This window comes from Watersipora subatra, chromosome 8, assembly GCF_963576615.1.
Source record: "Watersipora subatra chromosome 8, tzWatSuba1.1, whole genome shotgun sequence".
NCBI lineage: Eukaryota > Metazoa > Bryozoa > Gymnolaemata > Cheilostomatida > Watersiporidae > Watersipora > Watersipora subatra.
The window spans coordinates 39,765,189-39,791,379 of NC_088715.1; the positions used below are offsets into that span (position 1 = coordinate 39,765,189).

The 26,191-nt window shown below is 40.5% G+C and overlaps 1 protein-coding gene across 3 annotated transcripts in view; it reads left to right on the forward strand.

The window, feature by feature from the left end:
* The window catches only part of LOC137401544 (copper-transporting ATPase 1-like), an 82,390-nt gene extending 62,267 nt beyond the window's left edge, over positions 1–20,123 (forward strand). For 2 of the 3 annotated variants that reach the window (XM_068087957.1, XM_068087958.1), the window contains exons 28-31: positions 1,545–1,644; positions 9,776–9,896; positions 10,058–10,190; positions 19,559–20,123. In XM_068087957.1, the coding sequence (XP_067944058.1) occupies positions 1,545–1,644; positions 9,776–9,896; positions 10,058–10,190; positions 19,559–19,705 (501 nt within the window). In that variant the 3' untranslated portion in view covers positions 19,706–20,123. Of the gene's footprint in view, positions 1–1,544; positions 1,645–9,775; positions 9,897–10,057; positions 10,191–11,188; positions 11,228–19,558 lie in introns of all 3 variants that reach the window. The other variant, XM_068087959.1, reaches the window with a different exon arrangement.
* The last annotated feature ends 6,068 nt before the right edge of the window (positions 20,124–26,191 follow it).

Genomic DNA, 26,191 nt, shown 5'->3' on the forward strand with positions numbered 1-26,191 from the left:
GAGGGTATCCTCAGTAGGCATTACACCACAGAGCAAGTCGCACCAGCATCATTGAAATTTGGTTTGAATGCCATTGGTTCCAATTCATATCCAGATTTGTCTGGTAGGCCTTCTAGAAACTCTATACGTTGATTTGTCTGGTACACCTTCCAGAATCTCTATAGGTTGGTTACTGGAAACTGAGAAAACACTGCTTACTGATGCATCCTCTGTCTTTGTTGATTGTCTAAAGGTTTCTTTTATTTCTGCATCTTGACTTGGCAAACTTGAAATGTGCCCTTTTTTGTCGAACTTGAATGGCATACTTTTGGTATACCTTGTTTTTACATGAACAACGTTTCCTTTTATCCTCTTTTTTTATCCTCATAAATTGGTACAATCTTTATAGGTAGGAGCCATACTGCATATGACAGTCCCGCAGCTTCATTTTACTCTGTTTGAACTCACAGTACCCATATTGCATACAACAGTCGCACAGCTTCCTTCTACTTAGCTCGAAGTCACAGTACCTACACTGCATACAACAGTCCCACAGCTTCAGTCTATTCTGCTCGAACTCGCAGGGCCCATACTGCGTACGGCAGTCCATCAGTTTCATATTACTCGGCTAGAACTCATGCCGTTTTGCTTGCACGCGTTTTGGCTAAAAAAATCCAAAAAAGTTTGATATCAACTCATAGGTCTCTGTTTTTATGTCTGTTCTCCAACAAATGACAAAAGACAAGCACATTGTCGCCCTGCATCGGTTACTTTAGACACCTTGGAAGTATTCCTTGAACTTTTGCTCGTAATATTGCCATTTTTAGTTTCTCTGTCAAATGATGCAAACTTTGGTATGGCAAGTGTAGTCTGTGCTGCTTGCTCTGTTCCAAGTTAGTGGGTTGTGCTCCGAGTAACTATACAAATTGTTGCTGAAATTCCTGCCACTGCTTTCACATAGGTTCCAATATAGCGTTGACACTAGGATCCATAATTGGATGCTGATGTGTTCATCCAGTAGTGTGCTAATGATCTCCTCTGCTTCTATTGTTGTTGTGTCTTCACACATGTGTAAACTTGGTAGGCGGAATAACAATCAAAATTACATTCATGATATACTTCATTTCTGTAAGGAACTCCGCTTACGAAAGGCATGCGCAGAAAAAACTATGCTATAAACTGGCTTTGCCTAAAAAACTGAGCTGTTTATATATTTCAACATATCAACAAGCTTCCCTAAAAAATTAAGGTTGTTTTTTATAAAACCCATGTAGCTCATCAAGCTCAATTATAACCTTTCATGTTGCTTGCTTACTTCTCCATATAAGGGTATGTCATATAGGGTATAGCCTTATATGGATATAGCCTACTCCGACATGTCTACTTCTCTATATAAGGGTATGTCATACCCTTATATGGGTATAGCTTATTCCGACATGTCTACTTCTCCATATAAGGGTATGTCATGTATAGGTATATCCTACTCTGACATGTTTTATGGTGTAGTACGCTGTGTATCTAAAATACTGCTTTTTTAAGAATTATCAAAGTTTCTATAACTGTAGAGTGACCTAGTCGATGTCTATGGAGCCATTCTACTCTCAGCAACAACAGTTCAAAGAGTCCGTCTCAATTTTTTCTTTGCTTCCATCTACAATATAATCGGTCAGTACTATCTATGCTCAGCAATCGCGTTAGCTGATAGTAAGCCTGTTACATGTGCGATCATTATACCGTCATCGTTGATTAGTTCTTTTATGAATCTTTTGTATCATTACAATGTTATCATTAAATCTATTTCACTATCTTATAATCAGATATAATTTTTTTCTAAATAATTTCATTTGTTGAATGCTTAGGATAGTTCGACAAAAATTTGGTATCAACCAGTTGTAACTTCTGCAAGAGGTTACACTATGTTATCATTGCAAGGTTCATAGCCATTCATTATTTGGTGATAAGAGTTGTTCACCTATTCTAATGCAGGCATTACTTTGCTTTGCTATAGATTTCGCCATAAATTTTTCCAAGCCGCTTAGAATCTTGCCTAAATAAAATGTTAAATGTTACACAAATGTTTTATGGCTCATTAAAAGTTTTATTTTCTCCTTTTTATCTTTGTTAAACTAGACTATTCAACCATTTTCATCTCGGTTGCTTTCGTGCAACTATTTTCTTCTGAAGGGGTGCTGCCTCAGCAACTATTTTTGCCTCAAGGGCTGCTGCTTCAGCAGTACGATTGCGCGTCTAATACAGCCAGTCTTCTGTAGGCGAACCTAATTTGTTCTGAAGCTGCATCCTATCTTTAGACTCCTATATTTTAGAACTAATCTAGAACTAATGTTTTCATAAATATACATGAACTGCAATTCACTTAGTCTTGCCACAGCTTAAAGCCTAGTGTGATTCAGCTATACCGCTAATAATTACATGGCAATACAACAAATGCCATACAGAAGTGCAAGGAAATAATTAACTGAGAAATTAGCAATGTAAATGGGTTTTGTTTTTGCTATAGCATAAAAAAGTCAACAAAAGTGTAGGCTTCGCATTCCATTTATGCGGAGCTAGAGTTTGTAATGGAAATATACTGCGTAACTTATTCTAGCTTAACTTAGGTAAAGTTGAATTCAGTTTACCTTATGTTTTGTGTTACAGTCATAACTCAACATACGAGTTTCCTAACATACAAGATATTCAAGATGTGAAAAAGTTTCTGGGCAAATTTTTGCTTAGAGATACGAGATAAATTTGAAGTACGAGCATACGAGACAGATATCAATGCGGATGCCAGTTGATCGAGTATGCAAGAGGCCCCTTTCGAGAACAGCAACGCTCGATCTTGCTGTCGGATCGGTTTGAAAAAATTCTAAAAATGCTGGCTGAAAGAATATGTGAAAACGAGTCAAAATATCGAATCAAAACAGCGAGTCGGAACAGCGTGTCAGAATGGCGAGTCAAAAAGGAGGCAAGTCGAAATAAAGAGAGTAAAGAACTGAAATTGAAAACAAATTTAGAATTGATTTTAGTGTTACATAAGATTTAAACTTATTTTAAAGTGTTTATGTAATATGCTTGAAGTTAAGTTTAAAGTTGATGTTATGCTACGTAGTGTCACCAAAGTGTAAGGTATCGAATGTGTTGCCATCAAGTTAAGAACTCCATACACATACAATACTGTACGTAATGTCACACTTTATTGCAGATCATAACCGCTAGATAGTTATTAGTTACTTTGTCAGCGTAGGTGGTGAATTAGAACAATTTAAAGCCTGCCTTTCCATTGTAATATCTGGTTCAGGTGGTTTATAGGAACAGATAAATTCGTATTTAATTATTTTATATAGAAAAAAATGGAAAAAATTATTTGAGATACGAGAAAATTGACATTTAAGATATGAGAGAATTGACATTCTGGTCCTGGAACGCATTAAGCTCGTATGTCGAGGTGTGATTTTATTGGCATGTTTCATATCGTTCACATTTCCTTTTTAATGTTTGTTTACTTACAGTCTTTTCTCATCATGGTCACTCACAAAACTGATGCAACATTAAACTTTCAACGTTGTACGCGAAATTTCTTTTCAAATATTGGCTTGCATTTCGCATCCAGTGTCAGAAAATTATTAAGGCAATCACATGTAGAGATTTGACTAGACTTGGTTAGAGTGCTTTCGTTGTTAAAATAGTGACCCTTAATCATTCTCTGAATAAACTTGTGGAAGTTAATTGTAGTTAATAACAAAAATTTCCATGCTACAGCTATTTTTAAAAACTGACAAAATTAGTTGTCCAAACATTTTGAGTATATATTGTGCTATTTGCCTGATATGAATTATTCTATTGGATTTTACAGTTGTGATCACAACTACGGGACCACTTAAAACTCAGACACTCAGACAATTGTATTATCTCAAGTAGGAATAGCCTCTACATTCTCTATTCGTTCGATTAGACAAAGACAGTCCTTTATCTCATTTTTACATTTGTACCTGAATCGAGAGGTACCAGTATTGTCGTACTCAAGGTTTTGATGAAAAACATCTGCTGGACAGTAACCTTTCTAATACACACACTTCTATGCACGATTTGTTATTAATTACTCAACAAATTCAAGTGTTTTAATTTGTTTTCTCAGTTCATATTAATTACCAAATCATCTTTTATTGTAATCATGGCAAAACAGACTTAATTTAGCTATTACAGTAGTGATTGCAATTATGGGACCGCTTAAGATGAACACATTTTTTGTTGTTAATTCATATATTGTTCCGGCGGTATTATGTGAATTATGAGAATATGCACATCAATGAAAAGCTCAGAATGCACTGGATAAGACTATTACCGGTATGTAAAACTAACTGATATTTGCTTTATTAGTTTGATTGTGATACAATTTGGTATTTACGGCATAAAGTGGTACACAAATCCAAAACAAATTTTTTTTTAGTTATGTGACAAACGCAACTTAATTTAACATAATTTTAAAACATAGTTATAAAAGTTAATTGGTGGTTTTTTCAAGTTCCTTTAGAGTATTTCTAGCATCCTAGTATTTGGTATGACACCATAAGCCTAGACTGACCTGATAGGGTATACTGGGTGGCCATTAAACAGATTTTATTACTAGAGTGCACTTTTGATGGTAGACAGAACTTCTAGAAAATTTGCTTTTCAAATATGTATAATATGTATGGTCTGAGATTATAGGGAAAGGAAGTTCATGCCATAAATAAAAAATATTATTATAAAATTACCAGGCGGTCCCATTATTATGATTACCACTGGAGTTTCATAATATGTTGCTCTAAGTTATTAGAACCAATAGTGGTTGTCGTTTACTAAAAAAGGCCAGATTTCATTAAACAGTTAATCCATTGTTTGTTTTTTTTTACGTCATCACCCTGTTTGCACAAGCACTCGTCCACGAAAAAACCGCCATTTTTGTAGAAAACGATCGTCATTCTCTTGATTAATAGTATTTTTCGGTGTTTTGATACTAAAATAAAATATTTGCAAACAAAAGCATTGTTTGCAATAATTAAGTGCAGAAGCTTCTTGTTTTTAACGATAAAAGTTGTCCATAAAGATGGCAGACAACATAGAATGACGTCACAAAAAACGAAGGATATGGAATTGGCAAGGTTTACTAGCTATAGCAGTGTTCTGCTCAGTCAGTCCTATCCCTGTTAGCCATATCAATGGGAAATCAGTTATGTCAGTCGGCTGTGGCCCCTCTGTGATACTATAGTGCACAGCTTTAAAGATGTGGTTGCGTCAAAAAATTCGATTTAATGAAATTAAGACCCATAAAAGGCTGAAACATAAACTACAATTTGATGCCATTTTTGTCTTTGCAGACCAACCCTGTCCAGAGATATATGCGTTTAAAAAGCTCACGTTCCAGCGGGTGCTTCTTTTGTGACGTCACAAGCAATACATCTGAAAAGAAACCACGAGCGATAAATATGAGGTCGCTTCCTTAGCCAATCATCAGCGCGAAATTTTTATATAGGCTGTAATAAATGTTATCACTCGTAAAACGCGTTGTCTGTGATCTCAAATTTAGGGATTTAACTCTATTATTAAATCGCATGGACATCGATATTTACTAAATTAATTAACATCGTTACTTTAATGAATTACTCGATCGACACGTTTTATTGGCGAACAACATAATTGTAAAACTTGCTGTCAAGTTACTGCGAAGGTGACTCCGAGTTTTCTTGGCATCAGGTAGTTAAAGTTCTACGGAGGAAGATCGGAGCATGGAGGTAAATTTATCTTTTACTTTGAGTCTCCTATAGAGTTTCCTGTTGGGTTTACATTCAGATTATATTTCCCTGTTTGAGGCTAAAATGTAATTTCCTGCGCGTGCGAGATACGTATGTACAGTGAGTTTTTGACAGCTTCTTTTTAATCTTTAGCATCTAGCTATACAATGGCTTAGATTGATGAATATACTAAAGTTAATAATTTTAGTACTCATTAATGCATTTACTAATTAATAAAATTTTAACTTTTTGCTATCTCCAATCACCGTTTTATACTTTTTTATTGTTTCACTTAGCTATATTTGCTATGATACCGTACAGGATGAATTTATTCGCGGAGTTATATTTCGCGCAAATTGCCATTTCATGCATATTCGCGAATTAATTTATTCGTGGCTAAAAACTGCTACTCTCTATGAAGAGTTACCTCTATTACGTTTACCAATAGAGTTAACCCTACGCATGTGCGCATTGCGTGTTTCGTTTTCTATTTAGCTTACAACTGCGGGTGGATCGTGCTAAGGCGGGACAGCTAAGCTATAAAATTTTTGCTGCATTCAGAGTTTTTTATGAATATTCACAGATTTGGAGGCCTTTGATGAACCAACAATTTGTGGTAAGTAATGCGTTTTTTTCAAAACCATTTACTAAGTTAGTTGAATTTTCCTTTGGTTCTTCGGTAAAACGCAATATTTATTTTTTCCATCCCTACCGCTTCATTATTTGTTTTAGTGTGAAAGAGAGATTTTTCGTCATACACGCAAGCACAATACGGCAAGGGTGGTGTATGTCATTCTTAGAAGATCACGGATCATTCAGAGAAGTCTGGAAATTGAGATAGAAGTGACCGCAGCTACTTACGAGGAGAATATATCTGTTTTAAAAAAGGAACAAAAACGCCTTTACGAGCACAAATCTTTGGCCAACCAGCAGAACTTTGCAATAGTAAGCCACGAGGAGAGTTCTGATGATAACTTCCTTACCAGCCATGTAGTAGCGAGAGAATCGCCTTTAACATCTACCCAAGACAGTGACAGCGATATAGAGCTGGTATTACCAAAATAACTAGTCAGAGAGCGCCATTACACGCTAGTATTCACTTATAAAGAGTATCAGTTTAGTTTTATTGCTCTAGACAACCGCCATATAGACTAAACTGTTTATATTTACTCCATTCATCGTTTGTAAAATTTTATTTTTATTTGAAATATTTTATTTGTACACTCAAGTTTGTAATAAATTATAATATATCTATACGTGAAATAAAATATATAATTTAATCATGTTTGCTGCAGCGATATCAAGGAGTTGTTGTCAATGAAGGGGTCTAGGTTGACTGATTGCTTCTCTGCCAATATTCCTGCCTTGATGAATATTACTACTTGTCTCTAGTTTTCATAATCGGAGTAGGTTGTTTCATTCTCAATCTGCAGTAAACACAAAGTGTTAAGGAAGTACAAAGACAATAGCTGAAGTATTTACTGAAAGCGATCAGTTTTTAAACAAAAGAATTAACTAATGCAGTTAATTATGTAAAAACGTATCTGCACTGCAAATCAAATACATACCATAATGTCCAGATCAGAATCATGATCGTCCTCAACTTCGGTATTAAAGACTGATGGGGTTGATTTCAATGTAAAAAGACTAGGAGAGATTTTTTTTGCGATGACGAAGCTATGGCGAATAACTTGTGAAAACCTTGAATAATTTTATAAAGTTTGATGCAATGGCAATAAAACTCGAAGCCCGGCGATGATTTTAAAGAAGTTTTGGAACTCGGCTACGTTTCGTACTTCTGCCTAGCGGCTATTTTTGCGATGACGCCATTCTGCATATCTTGTGACAACATTGAATAATTTTGTAAAGAAATGTGATGCATTGGCAATGGTGTTAGCTCAAAACCCAGGCAATGATTTTAAAAATGTTTTGGAACTCAACTACGTTTAGTATTTATATTAACAACTAACCTAGCAGCTAGTTTTTAATTTGATGCAGTAGTTATTCTCCCTTGTGATTAAAAATAGAACTAATTATTCACGGAATTTAATAATTCGCGGTACTGACTGTTCGCGAAATCGCGAATTTTTATAACCAACGAATATTTTCATCCTGTAGGGTATACTAAAGGTGATATTTTAGTACTCATTAATACATGCACTAATTAATAAAATTATAACTTTTTGCTATCACTAATCATCGTTTTATATTTTTTATCGGTTCACCTAGCTACATTTGCTTCAAATTTTCTGTGGCAGTTTTATTTAGTAAATTAGATTTATGATTTGACATTAAATGTTCACTTTTCACTTGTAGAAAGTGAAGAAAATCGATTGATCAATGCAAATCTTTAACTTCCAGAACCAAAGCTTCGAATCGTTGGCTTGGCGTACTTGTGCCTTTGTTAAACACTTATTCGTTTTTAAAATTACACTCGCAATCTATCAAACTCCCAATTTGAAAGCTTTCAGTAGATCTGCTTTAGAATGACATATCTATGAATGACATATATTTATTGCATTTTTTTTACTGATTACAGGATGTTTATGTCGTCCCACCAGCCGAAGCAGCTTTGTCAGTGTGGAAACTGCCATAAAGGGGAAAGAGAGACTTGAATGTGTGCTGCATAAACCAGAAAATCGATTGATCAATGCAAATCTTTAACTTCCAGAACCAAAGCTTCGAATCGTTGGCTTGGCGTACTTGTGCCTTTGTGAAACATTTCTTCGTTTTTAAAATTACACTCGCAATCTATCAAACTCCCAATTTGAAAGCTTTCAGTAGATACGCTTTAGAATGACATATCTATGGATGACATATATTTATTGCATTTGTTTTACTGATTACAGGATGTTTATGTCGTCCCACCAGCCGAAGCAGCTTTGTCAGTGTGGAAACTGCCATAAAGAAGAAAGAGAGACTTGAATGTGTGCTGCATAAACCATGATGTTTTGTTTGAGTTTGTTGCAGTAGATGAATTTGTCTTATTGTATCAGCTAAAACTATGTGAGTGGCCACGACTTGATGAATATTTTTAATAAAAGCTTTATGCCGAGATGAAAATTTTTTTGCTCGTAAAAATTATATAATAAATTATATTGTTGAAGATAATGCAAAACATAATTTGCAGAATATTGTAGTGAATTGGATACGGTATATGGATGTCCGCAGAACTGGAGAATGTGAGCTCAAATCCAGTTTGCAACAGACTTCTAATCCTTAAAACTCTATCCCTATGTATATTCTTTTCAAAGACACAGCTTGCTTATTTTACTTACGGTAGTAAGAAACTAGTTTTCAGTGTGGGCAATGATATACAGCTCCGCCCCAAGGATAGGCGACAGACATAATGTGGGCGGAGCTTTTGGGAGGCTGTATACATGTATCCTTAGTATGGGTAGCGGCAGAACTGTGCTGATACAAAGACCTTATTCTACATAGTTTGCCTGGCAGAATTACCGTAGACCGTTAGAATTGGTAGTCGGTACTCAAAGGTTTACACAGCATTTGGAGAAAGTGAGTAAGACAAATTTTCAATTTTCGTTATTTGAGGCCTTTGAAACATTCATAATAATGTATCTGTAGCGGGGTTTAAAATTTTATTCTAACCAACGAGCAAATACAAAATAAAATATATGCCAATAGAGCCGCGTAGGACTAGACTTTTATCGCAAATAGCCGATGTGAATACGAGATATATTGACAGATAAATCACGCGTGACATTTTGGGCAAGTCTGGGCATGTTTTTTTGGCCTCAGTATTTTTACCGCGATCAGATTTTTTCGATTTTAATTTTCAAATATCTTGGCAATGATATCGCCTAACACAACAAACAACATATCAACTGATAGAGAAAAAAAATGCTTTTTAAAATCAACTCAATTTCGATGCAACCACATCTTTAAAGGACTTACTTTAACTGCTTGTATGGTGTTTCCAACAACAATTTGTTTTTATTTTATCCATTCAGCACCGTTTCATTGCTGCTAATTTATGCTTGTTATCTCGTCTATCCTTTCAGGAGTGCCTGTGGCAGCTGGGGTCTTTAGTCCTTTGGGGTTCAGCTTGCAGCCGTGGATGGCTTCAGCAGCAATGGCCATGTCAAGTGTATCCGTTGTCTCTCTTAGTCTCCTTCTCAAACTGTAAGTGTCTAGCGCACCAAGCTGATGACTTACGCCAAAAAAGTCGGTGCAGAACTTACTGGCTTACACTCGGTATACTGTGATAGCAAATGCTGACTTACACTGAGTGGTTGCATTTCAAAATTGGCGTAAGACAGAGTTTCTTTCATATTGTTTCGCAGCTGGAAAAAACCGTCAAAGGAATCACTTGTCACTACCGATTACTTTGAGTATGTCAACAGCTCTGACCCATTTGATGATGAAGTAGAGGTCTTCCGTGGTCTCGATGATCAGCTTCCCGCTGACCGCGGAAAGGTAAATTGCCTCTTCTCCTTTTTGTACTCCCACATCGCTGTCTCAATTTTCTCTCATTCCGCTTGTGTCCTTTTATCTCCAGTTTTCTCTCCAGTTTTATCTCATTTCTTTCTTCTTTCCCTTTATTCCTTTTTTTTCCTTCTTTTCATTTTCTCTCTCTTCACTCTTTTGTTGACGAACACGTTGAGATATGTGGAAAAAAGCAATGTAATGACCCTTCATGGTAAGGGTCCTTTATGGTAATGGCCACTTATGGTACTGGTCCCTCATAGTAATAATCCTTTATTATAATGGCCCCTTAATGTAATTGCCCCTTATGATCATAGTCCCGTATAGTAATGGTCCCTTATTTAACGGTCCTTCATGGTAATGGTCCTTTATGGTAATGGTCCTTTATGGTAATGGTCCCTCATGGTAATGGTCCCTCATGGTAATGGTCTTTTGTGGTAATGGTCTTTTGTGGTAATGGCCTCTTATGGTAGTGGTCTTTTATAGTGATAGTCTCTTATAGTAATGGGCTCTCATAGTAATGGCCTCTTATGGTAAAGGTCCCTTATGGTAACGGTCCCTTATGGTAATGGTCCTTTATGGTAATGCTCCGTAATGGTAATGGTCCTTCATGGTAACGGTCTTTTATAGTAATGGCCTCTTATGGTAATGTTCTTTTATGGTAATAGCCTCCTATGGTAATGATATCTTATGTCATGGTTTTTTGTTAAAATCTGTTAACTGAGTGTTTCTGCAAACTAGAAACTCTACACACTTGAAAACTTTCACATCTTTTGTAAGCTGTTCTTTAGTTTTAGCTACTTCCAATTGGCAAGGTACAAGTTTCTCAGCATTGCTCATCGTGTTTTAATGAAAGCATAGACTCTTCATTTTAAAAAGCAGGTTTCATATTGCTCATCATTTATGTTGTTATTGCTTTAATGTTTAATGCTTTATTGCTTTTGTGAATGAATTGTATGCTGTACAGTTTGTTGAAAATTTAATGACAGAAATAAGCTGCCGATGATTTGCATGACAAGTTGAAGTGGGTAAGCCCAACTAGCTGCTCTGTTTTCTCATTTTATATTCTTGTTTAAGAAGTCATTTTACTGTTTCCAATGGTTGTTTTGCTCATGCTTCCGCCGCATGAACTTGAAAATGCATTTCTCAGAGGACAAATTACTAGCTTCTTGGATAGATTATAAGCTGATGGCTTCATTTTAAGCCTATACGCTAGTTATATCTTACAGGCGTCAGTCAAGTCCAGTATAAGCTTGTGTGCTAGTTATATCTTACAGGCGTCCCTCAAGTCCAGTATAAGCTTATGCGCTAGTTATATCTTACAGGCGTCCCTCAAGTCCAGTATAAGCTTATGCGCTAGTTATATCTTACAGGCGTCCCTCAAGTTCAGTATAAGCTTATGTGCTAGTTATATCTTACAGGCGTCCCTCAAGTTCAGTATAAGCTTATGTGCAAGTTGTATATTACAGGTATCCCTCAAGTCCAGTATAAGCTTACGCGCTAGTTATATCTTACAGGCGTCCCTCAAGTCCAGTATAAGCTTATGCGCTAGTTATATTGTAAAGGTTTTGTGCGACCTAAACTTTCCTCCACTAGTACAAGACTCGGTGCATGAGTTTATACATATATTTTCTGCTTAGTTCATAAGCTGTACAAGAATGCTCAAGTAACAGGCAATGAGCAGGCCCAGAACAGCTCTGCTCTTCTACACAAATGTTCGAGCTTATATAGCTAGTAAGCTCCGCCTCCGTTCGGCTCGGTCTTGACTTGGCACAGCTAAACTCTGACCTCGTTATTCTGCCTGACTGAGCACAGCCCGGCTCGGCTTAGCTCAGCCCTAGGCTCAGCTCTCAGTGGATCACATTCCACAAGACTCTCCCTCCAATGGTGACCACGGTCTCCAATCTAGACCTTGGGAGAGAGCTTATGGTAGCCACTCGGCAGACCTCCTCCTCTCCTGTCAGGGTTCTGTCCAGTTTCACGTCATCTGCTTCGGAGACAGCTTTTCCAGGGCAACTCGTGCTGGCCTCGGCAGTCGCCTCCTCCAACTCCTGATCTTCCTTGGCTGCTGTCACACCTAATGGCTCCCATGCACTCAGTGCTTCCTCAGCTTCTTTCAAGCTAGTTGTGACCGAAGTCAATAAATCTTGTAGCGAGGTGTTACCTTCTCTGTCCATCCTCTCGAGTGCTCTAACGTCCTCCAGAGAAAACCAGTGTTTTAAAAAGAAAGCTTTAGTCGCGTCTGTAAGGACCATTTTGCTGCCTTCCTGTTCGACCTTCGGACCGTTTTCCGACAATTCAATGGAGTAGTTCCTCTTCGGTCTCCACCGGGTTTGCTTCAAGTTCTCCTGGAACTTTTTCCCGTGTTGCCGGATTGATTCCCTCGAAACTCGGAGGGCAGCTTTGGCTTTCTCCTTCCTCCGGTCTGGCCGGATTTTCTCCCGGAGTTATCTCCTGCTCTCGTTTTTCTGCAGTCTCTAGCAGCAATTTTTCCCAGCTGGGGGCGGCATTATGGGTACAGGGTCTATTCTGACCTCCTCCTGCCTCTTCTCTGGCCTGCTGGGTCGAGTTTCTTTCATGTTAGAACCTCTCTTTGGCGCCAGGGTAGCCGGGGCTTGCCCCAACTTTTCTGGGCAAGCATGATAAGATTTCAGCCTTCCTTCGCTCTGAATGGAAGACTGGCCCTGTCGTTCCACCAGATATGTGTGGTTCCCCTAGGCCTTCAGGACCTAGTATGGTCCCACAAACATCTTCTGTAGCTTGGGATTTTCTCCCCGTCTCCGGCGTTTATTCAAGAGCCATACCCAGTCGCCTGGGGCGTACAGCGGTGGCTCCTCCTGGTCCTCCTGTCTCACTTCCATCTGACTTTGTCGTAGCGCCTCGTGCACCGTCTGCAGGAGGCGTGTTTAAGGGCGTGCTCGTGGGCAGGCAAGAACTCGGTCGGTCATGGGTGGTTTTCCAGCTGGTCCGGCAACCTCAGCTCCCGTCCCAACATCAACATGTTGGCTGTCTCTCCGGTTGCGGAGGGGGGTGCCTCGGTATGCCCTCATCAGCTAGGGAAGCAGCAGGTCCCACTTGTCCCGTCTCCGGGCCAGTAGTAGTGCCCTCAAGGAGTCCCCGATTGTTCCGTTCAACGATTCCGTTGGCCAGTGGGTGATAAGGAGTCGTATGGGCTTTCCCCACGTTCCAGAGTTGGCACAGTTCAGCCATCAGTTGGCTCTCAAACTGCGCCCCTGGTCCGTGTGGATCTGCTCGGGTAACCCCAGGTAGCAGAAGACCTGCTCATCCAGTGCGTTTGCGACCACTGAGGCTTAAGCACTGGCACTACCAGCACTGGCAGGGCGCACTGGCACTACCACCGTGGCCTCAGGTAGTGCCAGTGCGTCCTGCCATCGGGTGAAGTGGTCGGTGAAGACCAGCACCCACTTGTTCCCCCTAGGTGTAACCGGAAATGGCCCCACCAGGTCCATGGCCACTTTCTGCCAGGGTCGTCCGGCGTAGAGCCTTCTTTTCCCTCCGGCTGCTTTTGTGTTCCCATGCTTTGCAGACTGGCACACCTCACAACTCTTGATGAGCCGTCTGACTGTGGCCATCAGTCTGGGCCAATGCCAAGTCAGCTAGAGGCGGCTTATCGTTCTTCCAACCCTAGAGTGAACCAGGGTGTGCGTTTGCCACACCATGGTCTTCCACATGGCCGGGGGACAGATGGCGCACCATCTGGCGTGGCCCTGCGGGGCCACGCGTGCTTCCAGCACGCCCTCCTGTCGTATGCGCAGAGAGCCTCGCATATTATGCAGGATATCCAGCTCTCTGCTCCCGACTTCCAAGTGTTCCACTGGCACCTCTTCCCCTGTGGCGATGGCATGATACATAATGGCCACTGGTCCTTGTTCGGTGGCCTGTGTCCTTGCCAGCTCGCCCTTTGGCCCTGTTATCCCTGGTGTGGCTTGTAGCCCCTCGGAGGAACCTCTGGCACCCAGGTTCAATCCCGCCACTGTTGGGGCGGGAGTCCCGTGCGAGTTGCTGGCCGGCCCTCCGGGGTATGCGGCGTTGCTCAGGGTCGATCCCGCCCTGTCGAGAGCGGGAGTCCCATCCAGGCAACTGGTCGGTACCCACGCGGCTAACGGCCTTTGTTCCCTTGCCAACTCCTGTGAGGGGCCCCCCGTCCCTCTGCTCAATACTCGCGCATTTCCGGCAGTCCTCGCAGGTTTGCCTGCTCAACCCATCTGCGTTCTCGTGGCAAGTCCCTGACTGATGCTCCAGGACGTAGCGGAACTCAGCCAGGATTGCTAGCCACCAGGCTACCTAGTTCGAGGGTTCCTTCCTCCTGCATGGCCACCGGAGTGACGCGTGGTCCGTCCGTAGGAGGAACTCCTGGCCATACAAATACGGCCGAAAGTGCTTCACTGCCTTTACCACCGCAAGCAGCTCCCGTCGGGTGACGCAGTAATTGCGCTCCGAGGGGGTGAGGGTCTTGTTGTTGTAGGGAATGACTCTCGCAGCCCTCCTGTACTTGGGACAGCATGGCCCCCACTCCACATCTGCTGGCGTCTGTGTCCAGGATGTACTGCCTCCGGGGATCCGGGTAGCCCAAGATCGGGCGGTGCTGATACTATCCTTCAGTGCGTTGAAGGCAATCTGTTCTCTTTCCATCCATCTCCAGGGCTCTCTTTTTGCAGTCAACCGGTGCAAGGGATGCGCTGTAGTGGCGAACTCCGGGATATATTGTCGGTAGTAGCCGACCGTCCTGAGAAATCCTTGGAGTTCTTTCACTCCGCGCGGTCTCAGCTACTCCGTGACTGCCTTCATCTTTTCAGGGTCTGTAAAGACTCTGTCCTGGCTTACTATCTGACCCAGGTAGCAGACCTGGGGTTGCAATAGTTTGCACTTGGATGGCTTTAACTTCAGTCCGGTCTTGTGGAGTCTCTGGAAGACCTCCAGCCGATGCAGATACGTATCAAAGTCCGGGGCGATGACTATAATATCATCCAGGTATAGTAGCAGCGTTCTCCAGTGGAGGCCGTGTAGAACGCGTTCTATAAGTCTTTGGAAGGTGGCAGGGGCGGACATCAGTCCGAAAGGCAACACCTTCCATTTCCATAATCCGGACAATGTTGAGAAAGCCGACTTCTGCGCTTCTGCATCCAGGGGTACCTGCCAGTACCCGCTCACCAGGTCGAGCGTGCTGAAACAGCGGCTGCCGGACAGGGCGTCCAGGCTGTCGTCGATCCTGGGTAGAGGGTAGGCGTCCTGCTCGGTGATGGCGTTTAGACGCCGGTAGTCGATGCAGAAGCGCCACTTCCCGTCCTTCTTTCGGATCAACACCACGGGGGAGCTCTAAGCTCTTCTGTTTGGCTCAATAAGGCCCCTTTTGAGCAGATCCTGGACCCGCCTTTCGGCCTCCTTCTCCGGTCCGAGTCTGTGGGGGGTTGCCGGATTGGCTGGGTGCCCTCCTTAAAGCACATAAATTACATAATTTTTTTATTATATAATTCAATACATCAAAGTCTTAGCTTTCAAATGAGCCTATATTTAATACACAAAGAATAAAACTATGAAAAACAGGGTGTCAAAAGTACGTCCTGCAAAAAAAAGCACTTGGTTCAGGTTCTCAAAATGTGATGTCACAATTATTATTTAGCCTTTAGTAGTCGATCCTTTTCGCTGCTATTGAGGCTGCGCTTTTCTTTGACAATCGGTGCTCTTAAACCCAGAGAGCGCTAATAATAAACTAGGATTCTAGATAATCAACAATGTCCTGGGATCATGCTAACGCCCGACCAATACAAACACATGTTCTGAATTGATTAATTATGCTTTAATAAATATACTGCCGTTGATAAAGGTAATGAAATCACATCGATTAAATTGTGACCTGCGGTTGCGTGGCACTAAGACTATATGTCAATCGCACTTTCGTGAGATCACGCAATGCTTGAAATTAATTAGTCTCAGTCGCGACCCTCAACATAACAATAAAATGAGAGGGCTAGTGCATAATATCATGGGAAAACATAGTATGGTGCTTGGAATCTGAGTTATTTATCATAGAAATAATCTGTGCATAGAGAACTAATGACACTGATTCTTTTGTCATCTTCATTGGTTCTCTGGAGTTGTCCTACCTTCGCCTGACACTAGCGTCATTATCGTAGTTGATAAATATAATTTTCCTTGGCTTAGTCTTTGCTGGTTAAGACCAACCGTCGGCTGTCACTGAATCCGGTGTAGTCCTATTGTGTTTCCGAGGTTGTTTGGCCTTGGTACAGCCAGCAGTCGGAGCTACTGCTGTGGCCATTCTTTGTTTCCCGAAGCCGGTTTGGTGTAGCGAGAGCAATTCTTCCGTACATGCCCCGGTTGCCCACATCCCCAGCAAAGGGTAGCTGGCTGGCTCTTCTCGGTTGGAGTGCGAACCTGCTTTTGGGGCCATTCCACCTTGTTCGTGAGAGTTTGGACCAGCCGGGCTAGTCGTCCTATAACATCGGTTTTGGCCAAGTTCACCTGGTCGGAGGTTCCTCCCTCCAGGGTTCGTACCTAAGATCCGGTGGATTTACACTTGCCTTCTTGGAACTGGAGATAGTCATTTTCAGCCTATACAGCGTCAGCCAGGGTGGGCGTATGTACGGCCAACAGATGTCGCTGCAGGGCAGGGTCCCTTAGTGAGCTGCAGAAGGTCTCCATAGCCATACTATTTCGGTGTCGATTCGGCAGGTCCCCGTGCGCAGTGCGTACCAACCTCTCGACCTCCATGGCATGCTCCTGAAGTGTCATCTTTTCCTCTCGCCTAAGGGCATTGAGCTGGCTTAGCGCCTGCCTGGCGGATAGCCCGAATCTTGCCCGGAGGGCATTGAAAATGGCCTCCTGTTCCTCGGCCTGTCCGCAGTCCTCAGCCTGTTCGCCCAGTGTTTCCCGGAGGTGCAATAGAGTTGCTCCTTCCGTCCACTGGTTGGCGTCAGCTACCTTTGTGAAGCGAGTAATGAAGTACTCCACATCTCCCTTTCCAGTGTACTGGGGAGTCCTAAAACGTGGTGCCGGTTCCTGAGTCCTTGGCATCAGTAGTACCCGTTCTACTGCCTCGACTAGTTGGTCGGGTCCCGGGTCAGCACTTCCTGCTCTCCTATTGGCCATGTCTGGCTTTCAGTAGGTTTCTGCTCTCTTCCCAGAGCAGTGCCTCTACTGTGTCCGTAGTTGTCGGCTCTTTTCCGGGTTTCTTCCTGTAGGAAGTTCTTCCGGCAAGAGCACACTGCCTCCTCAGGTAAGTCCTGTCAGAGCCTTTAGTAGGTTTCTGCTCCGGGAGCAGTGCATCTACTGGGTCCGATACTGCAGGTCTTTTCACAGCTCTCTCTGGGTTTCTTCCCATAGGAAGTTCTTCCAGTAGGAGCACGCTGCCTCCGGTAAGTCCTGTCAGAGTCTTTAGTAGGTTTCTGCTCCCGGAGCAGTGCATCTACTGGGTTCGATACCGCAGGGCTTTCCACAGCTCTCTCTGGGTTTCTTCCTGCTGTCAGGAAGTTCTTCCAGTAGGAGCAGTGTCACCGTTTTTCAGGCAGCCCAATTCATCCAGAGTCCAGTAATCCTCTCAGTGTCTAGGGATCCTGATGCGAGTCCTGTGGTAGAGTTCTTGGGATCGTCAGCGATCCCACTGCTGCCACCAGTGTAAAGGTTTTGTGCGACTTTCACTTTCCTCCAATAGTACAAGACTCGTTGCATGAGTTTATACATATATTTTCTGCTTAGTTCATAAGTTGTACAAGAAAGCTCAAGTAACAGTCAATGAACAGGCCCAGAACAGCTCTGCTTTTCTACACAAATGTTCGAGCTTATATAGCTAGTAAGCTCCGCCTCCGTTCTACTTGGCTGGACCCGGCACGGCTCGGTCTTGACTCGGCACGGCTCTGGCTTGGCTTTGGTTTGGCTAAACTCTGACCCCGTTATTCTGCCTGACTGAGCACGGCTCGGCTTAGCTCAGCCCTAGGCTCAGCTCTCAGTGGATCACATTCCACAACGATATTTTACAGGCGTCCCTCAAGTCCAGTATAAGCTTATGTGCTAGTTATATCTTACAGGCGTTCCTCAAGTCCAGTATAAGCTTATGTGCTAGTTATGTCTTACAGGCGTTCCTCAAGTCCAGTATAAGCTTATGTGCTAGTTATGTCTTACAGGCGTTCCTCAAGTCCAGTATAAGCTTATGTGCTAGTTATATCTTACAAGCATCCCTCAATTCCAGTATAAGCTTATGTGCTAGTTATATCTTACAGGCATCCCTCAAGTCCAGTATAAGCTTATGCGCTAGTTATATCTTACAGGCATCCCTCAAGTCCAGTATAAGCTTATGTGCTAGTTATATCTTACAGGCCTCTCTCAAATCCAGTATAAGCTTATGCGCTAGTTATATCGTACAGGCGTCCCTCAAGTCCAGTATAAGCTTATGCGCTAGTTATATCTTACAGGTGTCCCTCAAATCCAGTATAAGCTTATGCGCTAGTTATATCTTACAGGCATCCCTCAAGTCCAGTATAAGCTTATGTGCTAGTTATATCTTACAGGCATCCCTCAAGTCCAGTATAAGCTTATGTGCTAGTTATATCTTACAGGCGTCCCTCAAGTCCAGTATAAGCTTATGCGCTAGTTATATCTTACAGGCATCCCTCAAGTCCAGTATAAGCTTATGCGCTAGTTATATCTTACAAGCATCCCTCAAGTCCAGTATAAGCTTATGTGCTAGTTATATCTTACAGGCGTCCCTCAAATCCAGTATAAGCTTATGCGCTAGTTATATCTTACAGGCATCCCTCAAGTCCAGTATAAGCTTATGGGCTAGTTATATCTTACAGGCGTCCCTCAAGTCCAGTATAAGCTTATGTGTTAGTTATATCTTACAGGCATCCCTCAAGTCCAGTATAAGCTCATGTGCTAGTTATATCTTACAGGCATCCCTCAAGTCCAGTATAAGCTTATGTGCTAGTTATATCTTACAGGCCTCTCTCAAATCCAGTATAAGCTTATGCGCTAGTTATATCGTACAGGCGTCCCTCAAGTCCAGTATAAGCTTATGCGCTAGTTATATCTTACAGGTGTCCCTCAAATCCAGTATAAGCTTATGCGCTAGTTATATCTTACAGGCATCCCTCAAGTCCAGTATAAGCTTATGTGCTAGTTATATCTTACAGGCATCCCTCAAGTCCAGTATAAGCTTATGTGCTAGTTATATCTTACAGGCGTCCCTCAAGTCCAGTATAAGCTTATGCGCTAGTTATATCTTACAGGTATCCCTCAAGTCCAGTATAAGCTTATGTGCTAGTTATATCTTACAGGCGTCTCTCAAGTCCAGTATAAGCTTACGCGCTAGTTATATCTTACAGGCATCCCTCAAGTCCAGTATACACAGAGTCTTTTCATCATTGAGTGCAGGCTCCAGTTACAGTGCTCTTTCCACAACAGAGGTGGGTGTGACCAAGGCTTATTCCGTCGATGATGCGGATTGCTCACCTCATAACAGTATTGTATAACTTACCCGTCATACGTGTCTCTTAAAAGGTAGTGTGTTTCAAGAAGAGCTTTGCAGATGTCTATTATCTCTCTTTTTGTTTTCTATCATTCGGCAACACTGCGAGCAACATCCTCACTTTGTTAATTTATTATAAGCTTTTATGGTGTCATATGAATTCTTGATTATTATTATTGGACGGAACTGAACAGGTACTCTACTTACTTACGAATCTGGTAAAGTTATTTGCAGACAATTCTACATATCACTTTTATATTTTTGATATGTTTTACATTTAGTATAAAGCCTCCACTATTTATCTTTCATCATAAGATTTCACATAAGAATAACTCAATTACTCTTTATTATATTTTCGATCATAATAGTTTGGTTTTGTGCATGTTTATCAAGCTTAAAATAAAGAGTGTGATTATACTGAACGTGAGACATGGAACATGCGGCGGTCACCTTTTGCAGCTTGCCAAGTGGTATAACTGTTACGGAACTACATGTAAATGAGGATTTGTGATTGGCTCTCCACTAAAATGATCAAAAGTTATGCATGCTGTCTCTTGCTACTGTTAGGCAGCACTTTCATGAAGCTCTTTTTCGTGGAACTGTTTGGAAAAAAGACATTAACTCAATAGCAATTTTAAAAAAAGTAGGCACTGAGTCTGTCAGTGCGTAGAAAACTTACCACCACTTGTCCATAACTTTGATATCAAAGTACAAAGTTCATAGAATGTTACTAATAAAACTGCAAGTTCTTCTACTAGAGTCTTGATACGAGTGCGTATCTCATGCCTGTCGGCCTGAGCTTTCGGAAAATGAAGCGACGTAGGCTGTAACCATGTTCTGTCATGCTGAAAATTTGGCTTGTGTTTGTTGACGTTGGAAGAGCTACTTTCCTTGCTGCAGTATATTTGTTTGGCGAGCGCTTATTATCTTTATTAATAATGCACATTTCTACCTCTGGTTTTAAATTAATCGCGAGGAATGCGCAAGGTAAACTACATATATGGAAGCTCGTGTCCAAGATTAGCAGCTTGTACAGAAAGCATCATCTTGACAAAGGACGTGCGTCTTCATCTGATCTAACAGGATTTCGTTGATCCTACAACCTTCCTGGATTTTCTTGAACACATGCTGTGCTAAATTGGTAAGATCAAGCATTATTTCTCAAGCTTTTTGGAAAGTATTGTCAAAATTCGTCTGTAACTTTTTTTATGTTCATCAGATTTTGGCTACTATGTTGTAAAATGTCTTATTACGATAAATTAAGGCTCATTAGAGAGTTTACTTAAAATTGAACGGCAGCTTTTTGTTTTTGTCAGAATTGGCTAATATGCTCTAAATCATCTTACTAAACTGAATTAAGGCTGAATTGCGGCTTCATGTTCAAATGGTTTAGGCTTTATCACCGACTCCATGCAGATCTGTTTTCAGACTTCTCTGGTCATCTGTTTGTGTCTAGTTTCCTCAACATATTATGCTTAGCTACATTTGTGCCATTCAGTTTGGGTCTGCCCTAATTCCTCATTTTTTCATAAAGTAATTAATACAATAGTTGTCTTGGCAATCACTCATAACTCATACTATTCGCATGTTCCAGTCGTCTTATGCCTTTTTCTATCATAATGGCTGCCATGAGTGGGAGGTCAGCCAGTCCTAGATTTTTGATGTTTCTGTCACCAGTCTTATCTTAATCATGATGAGATTCATTATGCAGCGTAGTTCTCTCGTAGTTCTCTCGTCATGACTGCAAACAGTATCTTCACATGCATTTAGTACACTGTCCAGGTCTCAGCTCCATATCATAGGGCAGATAGGATTACAGCTATTTGTACACTCAGCTCAGATGGTTACATGTTTGTTTGCCCAGAAGCAATCCTGAGGTTTTTCAAAGGAAGCACTGGCAGTTGCGATTCTCTGACTAAAACCTCTATCATTTGTTTAGGGCGGAATAGTGCTCAAAAACCTATTTTGGCTGAAAATGGACATAGAGAGCTGAAATTTTGCACACTGTTTGGAAGCTAGGTACATAACAACCACCCAAAAAATAATTATGTTTGATGCAGCAGTTTTTGAGATATGTTTATCAATAAATATTTTTACAGAGCTTCACATTTGACGATTTTGTGAATCAGCTGCTTCACCAAAATGCTTGTTCTTGGTGTCAAATTGAAGCTCAGAATGTGCTTCTAGATAAGTTAAGATATCAACTCGTTGTCTATCAGGATATATGAAGTATCAAGTGGTGGATCTAGAAGCTTTGCAGGTTGATACAAACATTGTTTTTTAATTTTCATCTTTCGGATGAATGTTCACACTGTTCTTACAAATCGGTCTATAAGCAGTTAGATATTCTCAGCCGAGTGGGCAACCATAGCACTTTCATTCATGAAAAATATCTCTCTGACTAGGAACTCGGTTGTGCGCGATTTGGATTTGAACTGAAAGACTTCTAGTAGATTGGCATGGTAAATGGTGAACAGACCATGGTAAAATCCCTTCGTACCATTGCGATCAACAGTACGCGAGGCTTCTTGCTATTTCCTCCCACCAATATGCTTTCAGTTCTCTGATGTGTTGCTGGAGTTGGTTTCTCACTGCTAAAGTTTTTGCCTTCGCTTTGGTGCAACGTGATAGATACCGACTTCATGCAACATTTCTCTCTTTAAGCAGCTAGTTTAGCTTCACATCATCCTCTCTGAACCAATCTTAGTGTATCCTGGATGGTCTGCCCAGTACCTCATTGCTGTGTTGAATGCCGGACTTTTCAAACTCTCTCATCACTCAGTTATCTCTCCTATTACCTTCTCTTCATTTAACTTTTTGTTTATTTTCTTTTCTAGGCCCTCTTGAATCTTGTTGTTTTTAGCTTTCTAACGTTTAGCTTCTTCGATAGTTTTGAACATGTTTCTCATATTTCTTCTCATGTTTCTTTTGTATTTTGCTGTCATTATAGACACATCATGTTGTGGTCTGCACCTCTATAAACAAGGGTGTTCAGAACATCTCTTTGATCCACTCATTTTGTAATCACATAGTCTAGTTGGTGAGCTGTGAAATGCTTGGACCGAGGAATGCTTGGACCGTGGATGCATCCGTGTTGTCTTATGAGGATCCCCGTGTTTGAAGATTTTGTAGGTGATGATGAGATTAGGCTCTGAGCAGAAAGCAAGTAGAAATTCACCGTTAGAGTTACATTTTTCTAGACCTTGACTACTTGCCAACTCTGGTGAACACATCCAACCCTTGCGTTAAAGTGATCTGCAATGAGCAGCTTATCTGTGCCAGGAATGCTTTTCATTACACATTTTAACTGATGTTAACAGTCTTTGGCTTTGTCAGAATTTGTCATAGTGGGAGCATAGATGCTTATAACAGACAAGTACACGCTCCTTTTTTTGTGGCAAACGTAGAGTCATGATGTTGTCATCGCTGCAATTGGGTCTTATTCCATTTGCTTGACTGTGTTATTTCTAATGACAAAGCCAACTCTTGCCTCTTCGTTCATGCTCTTCTCTGCCACTCCAGTAGAATGTTAGCCACTGGCCACCAAACTCCCTGAAAGCGCTAAACAGGTATTGCAAAGTGCTGCGATATCAATGTGGTATCTTTGAAGCTCTTTTGCCACTGGGGCAGTTGGCGGTTTTTAGGCAATTTGAGCAATCTTTACCAAGAGGTACCCTTACATTCTATTCTCCAATTATTAAGGCGGACTCATCACTTGTGTTTGCTTCTTAGCTGATTTTTTCTGATCTAGGTGTCAGAGCAGGAGCACCACAGCGCAAACCTTCTTAGGCTGAGCAATGTTTGAGCTAGTATGATTATCATTGATTTATGCCAATTCCATACAAATTCATGCAAAATCTATTTAGGAACACCTGCATTTACATTACTAAAGTCTCTCTTTTGGCAGTACAGAGAGAGAGATGTCATCCAGTGATCAAGAACAGGTTCAGAAATACTCGCATCTTTTGTCTGCTGCAGTGTCTAACTGGAGGATAAGTTTATTCATTGTAGTGTGCTACCTTGTGTGCTACCTTTCAGTGTAGCACACTTTCTCAGAAGTCTAGTCAGACTCTTTGTTGGGTATATTACTTTGTTTCAACAGGATGCCTAGATTCACCAGCTTAGAGCTTGTGTTGCCAGTTTAGTCACTTGCAATCTGCTCCATGATGGCCCAAGACCCGCTCAAAAGCGGATATATATATACATACGTCTATACATATAACCATGGATATCATTTATAAATATATATATATATATATATATATATATGTGTGATGTACATTATTATATAATTTTCATATATGATGTATATTACATTGTTATTATACCCAATATATGACAATTCTTATTATATATTGGATATATATATATATAGGATATATATAATAAGAAAATCTTCGATCAGAGAGGAGATTGAAGTTTCAGCATGTACGAGCCGCTGTAATTCCGGTAATCATTGGGGGCAACACTTGCAAATCAAATGTGTCTTGGTCAAATACAGGCAACACTCACCACAAGTGAGTCGCAAAAAAGCATGTTATTGGGAATGGCTTAAATTTCGAGGCGAGTGCTCAAGCTTCCAGGTTTCTCGTAAGAAACCCAGTTTAGAGTAAACATCATTACTCACTTGGGTAAATTAGCGTGAGGAAACATATATATATATATATGCTTGCTGAATGCCCGGCGTTGACCAAGTAATAAGTCTGCAAAGAAAATTTTATTTAACATATAACAACAGTTACCATTCTAACTTTCAAAGTTCATACCATGAGAAAAGTGTTTTGTGCAGTTTAATTAAGTTGAGAAAAAGTATAACATTTGTAAAAGTTTTCAAACTTTGTCAAACAACTGTAACTTTCAAACTTCATATTATGAGGAAGATGTTTTATGCCGGTCAAATAAATTAAGAAACAACATAAAACCACTGCAAAAGTGTTTAAATGTAAATGTGAAATAATTAGCAAGTAATAGCTAAATTAAGTCTGTTTTGCTATGATTACAATAAAAGATGATTTGGTAATGATACGACGATACTAGTACCTCTAGATACTTGTCCAAATGGAAAAATCAGATATATGACTGTCTCTGTCTGGTACATTGTCTGACCGAACGGAGAGAGAATGTAGAAGCTATTGCTACTCGAGATAATACCGAAATTGAAACAACATAGTTAAAAATTACAAATAAAAAAGGTAATAAAAAGAAAAAAATATTAGTTGTTGAAAAATTTAATCAAAATAACAATGAAAAAATTAATATATGTTAATAATCGAAAGTGCACATTTGACGTGCACTTTTGCATCGTGTGCGTACGGTATACACTATATGATAAGTGCAACACATAAGATTTGTATAGCTCAGTGGTTAAGCATGTGGATTGGAAGATTGCAGTTGTAATCACCATTGATTCCAGTACAGCAAGTAGCAAGCTTTTAATCCAAGATTTTAATAGCTATAGCTGGACATGCACAAACACACCCAAAAACTTTGAGAAATATATAGATATATATATGTAGTTATATATATTTATATATATATATGAGTTTATATATATATTGCGTCTTAACCATTCACCATTAAAGATTGGCAACTGTAATATGTATGCGTACAATTATTCTATAATATAGCCAGTTAGTGCATCTGGCTGCAAAAGTGGAGGCTGCGAGTTCGATTTCAGTGCAAAATGGTTTTGTTATTTTCAGGTTTCAGTTGCTATTACTGGACATACGGTGAACAAACAAAAAAACATTTAGATTTATATATAGACAAGTGTCAATTATTATGTCAAATTTCTATCAATAACCAACATATAAATAGTGCGAACAATATTAGATTTTAAGGAGTTTTAATGTGTGTTATGTTTCTGTAAGAACGTGTTCTAACACAAGCTATAACAAATGTGGTTTATTCACTCTCATAGTATGTAATGAACTGTTGCCTTAAAAACCATTAGCTATGGCTATTTAAATAAATACCTAAACAAAGCATTAATTCATTAGATACAATATATAGCGCAAAGTTTGCTTGACCTAAGCTTTTTTAATTATAACAACATCAATGTGTAAGTCTTTAATTATTGGTCAATCCACATTAAAATTTCCCGAAAACAACAATGATCTAGGATTTGTGCATAAAATAATGATGTCACAGAGTTTTCTGGCATTGCATATCTGTTTACAAGCAGTTTCTGGTGACACTGATAATACTCGAGTTAATACTCTATTTTAGCAATCTTATTTGTTGCCTATTTGCTGTCTTATTCCTTAACAGTAAGTGAGCTAACTGTAAGTAAGCTAACCGTAAGTAAGCTAATCGTAAGTTAACTGTACGTAAGCTAACCGTAAGTAAGCTAACCGTAAGTAAGCTAACCGTAAGTAAGCTAATCGTAAGTAAGCTAGCCGTAAGTTAACCATAAGTAAGCTAACCGTAAGTAAGTTAACCGTAAGTAAGTTAACCGTAAGTAAGTTAACCGTAAGTAAGCTAACCGTAA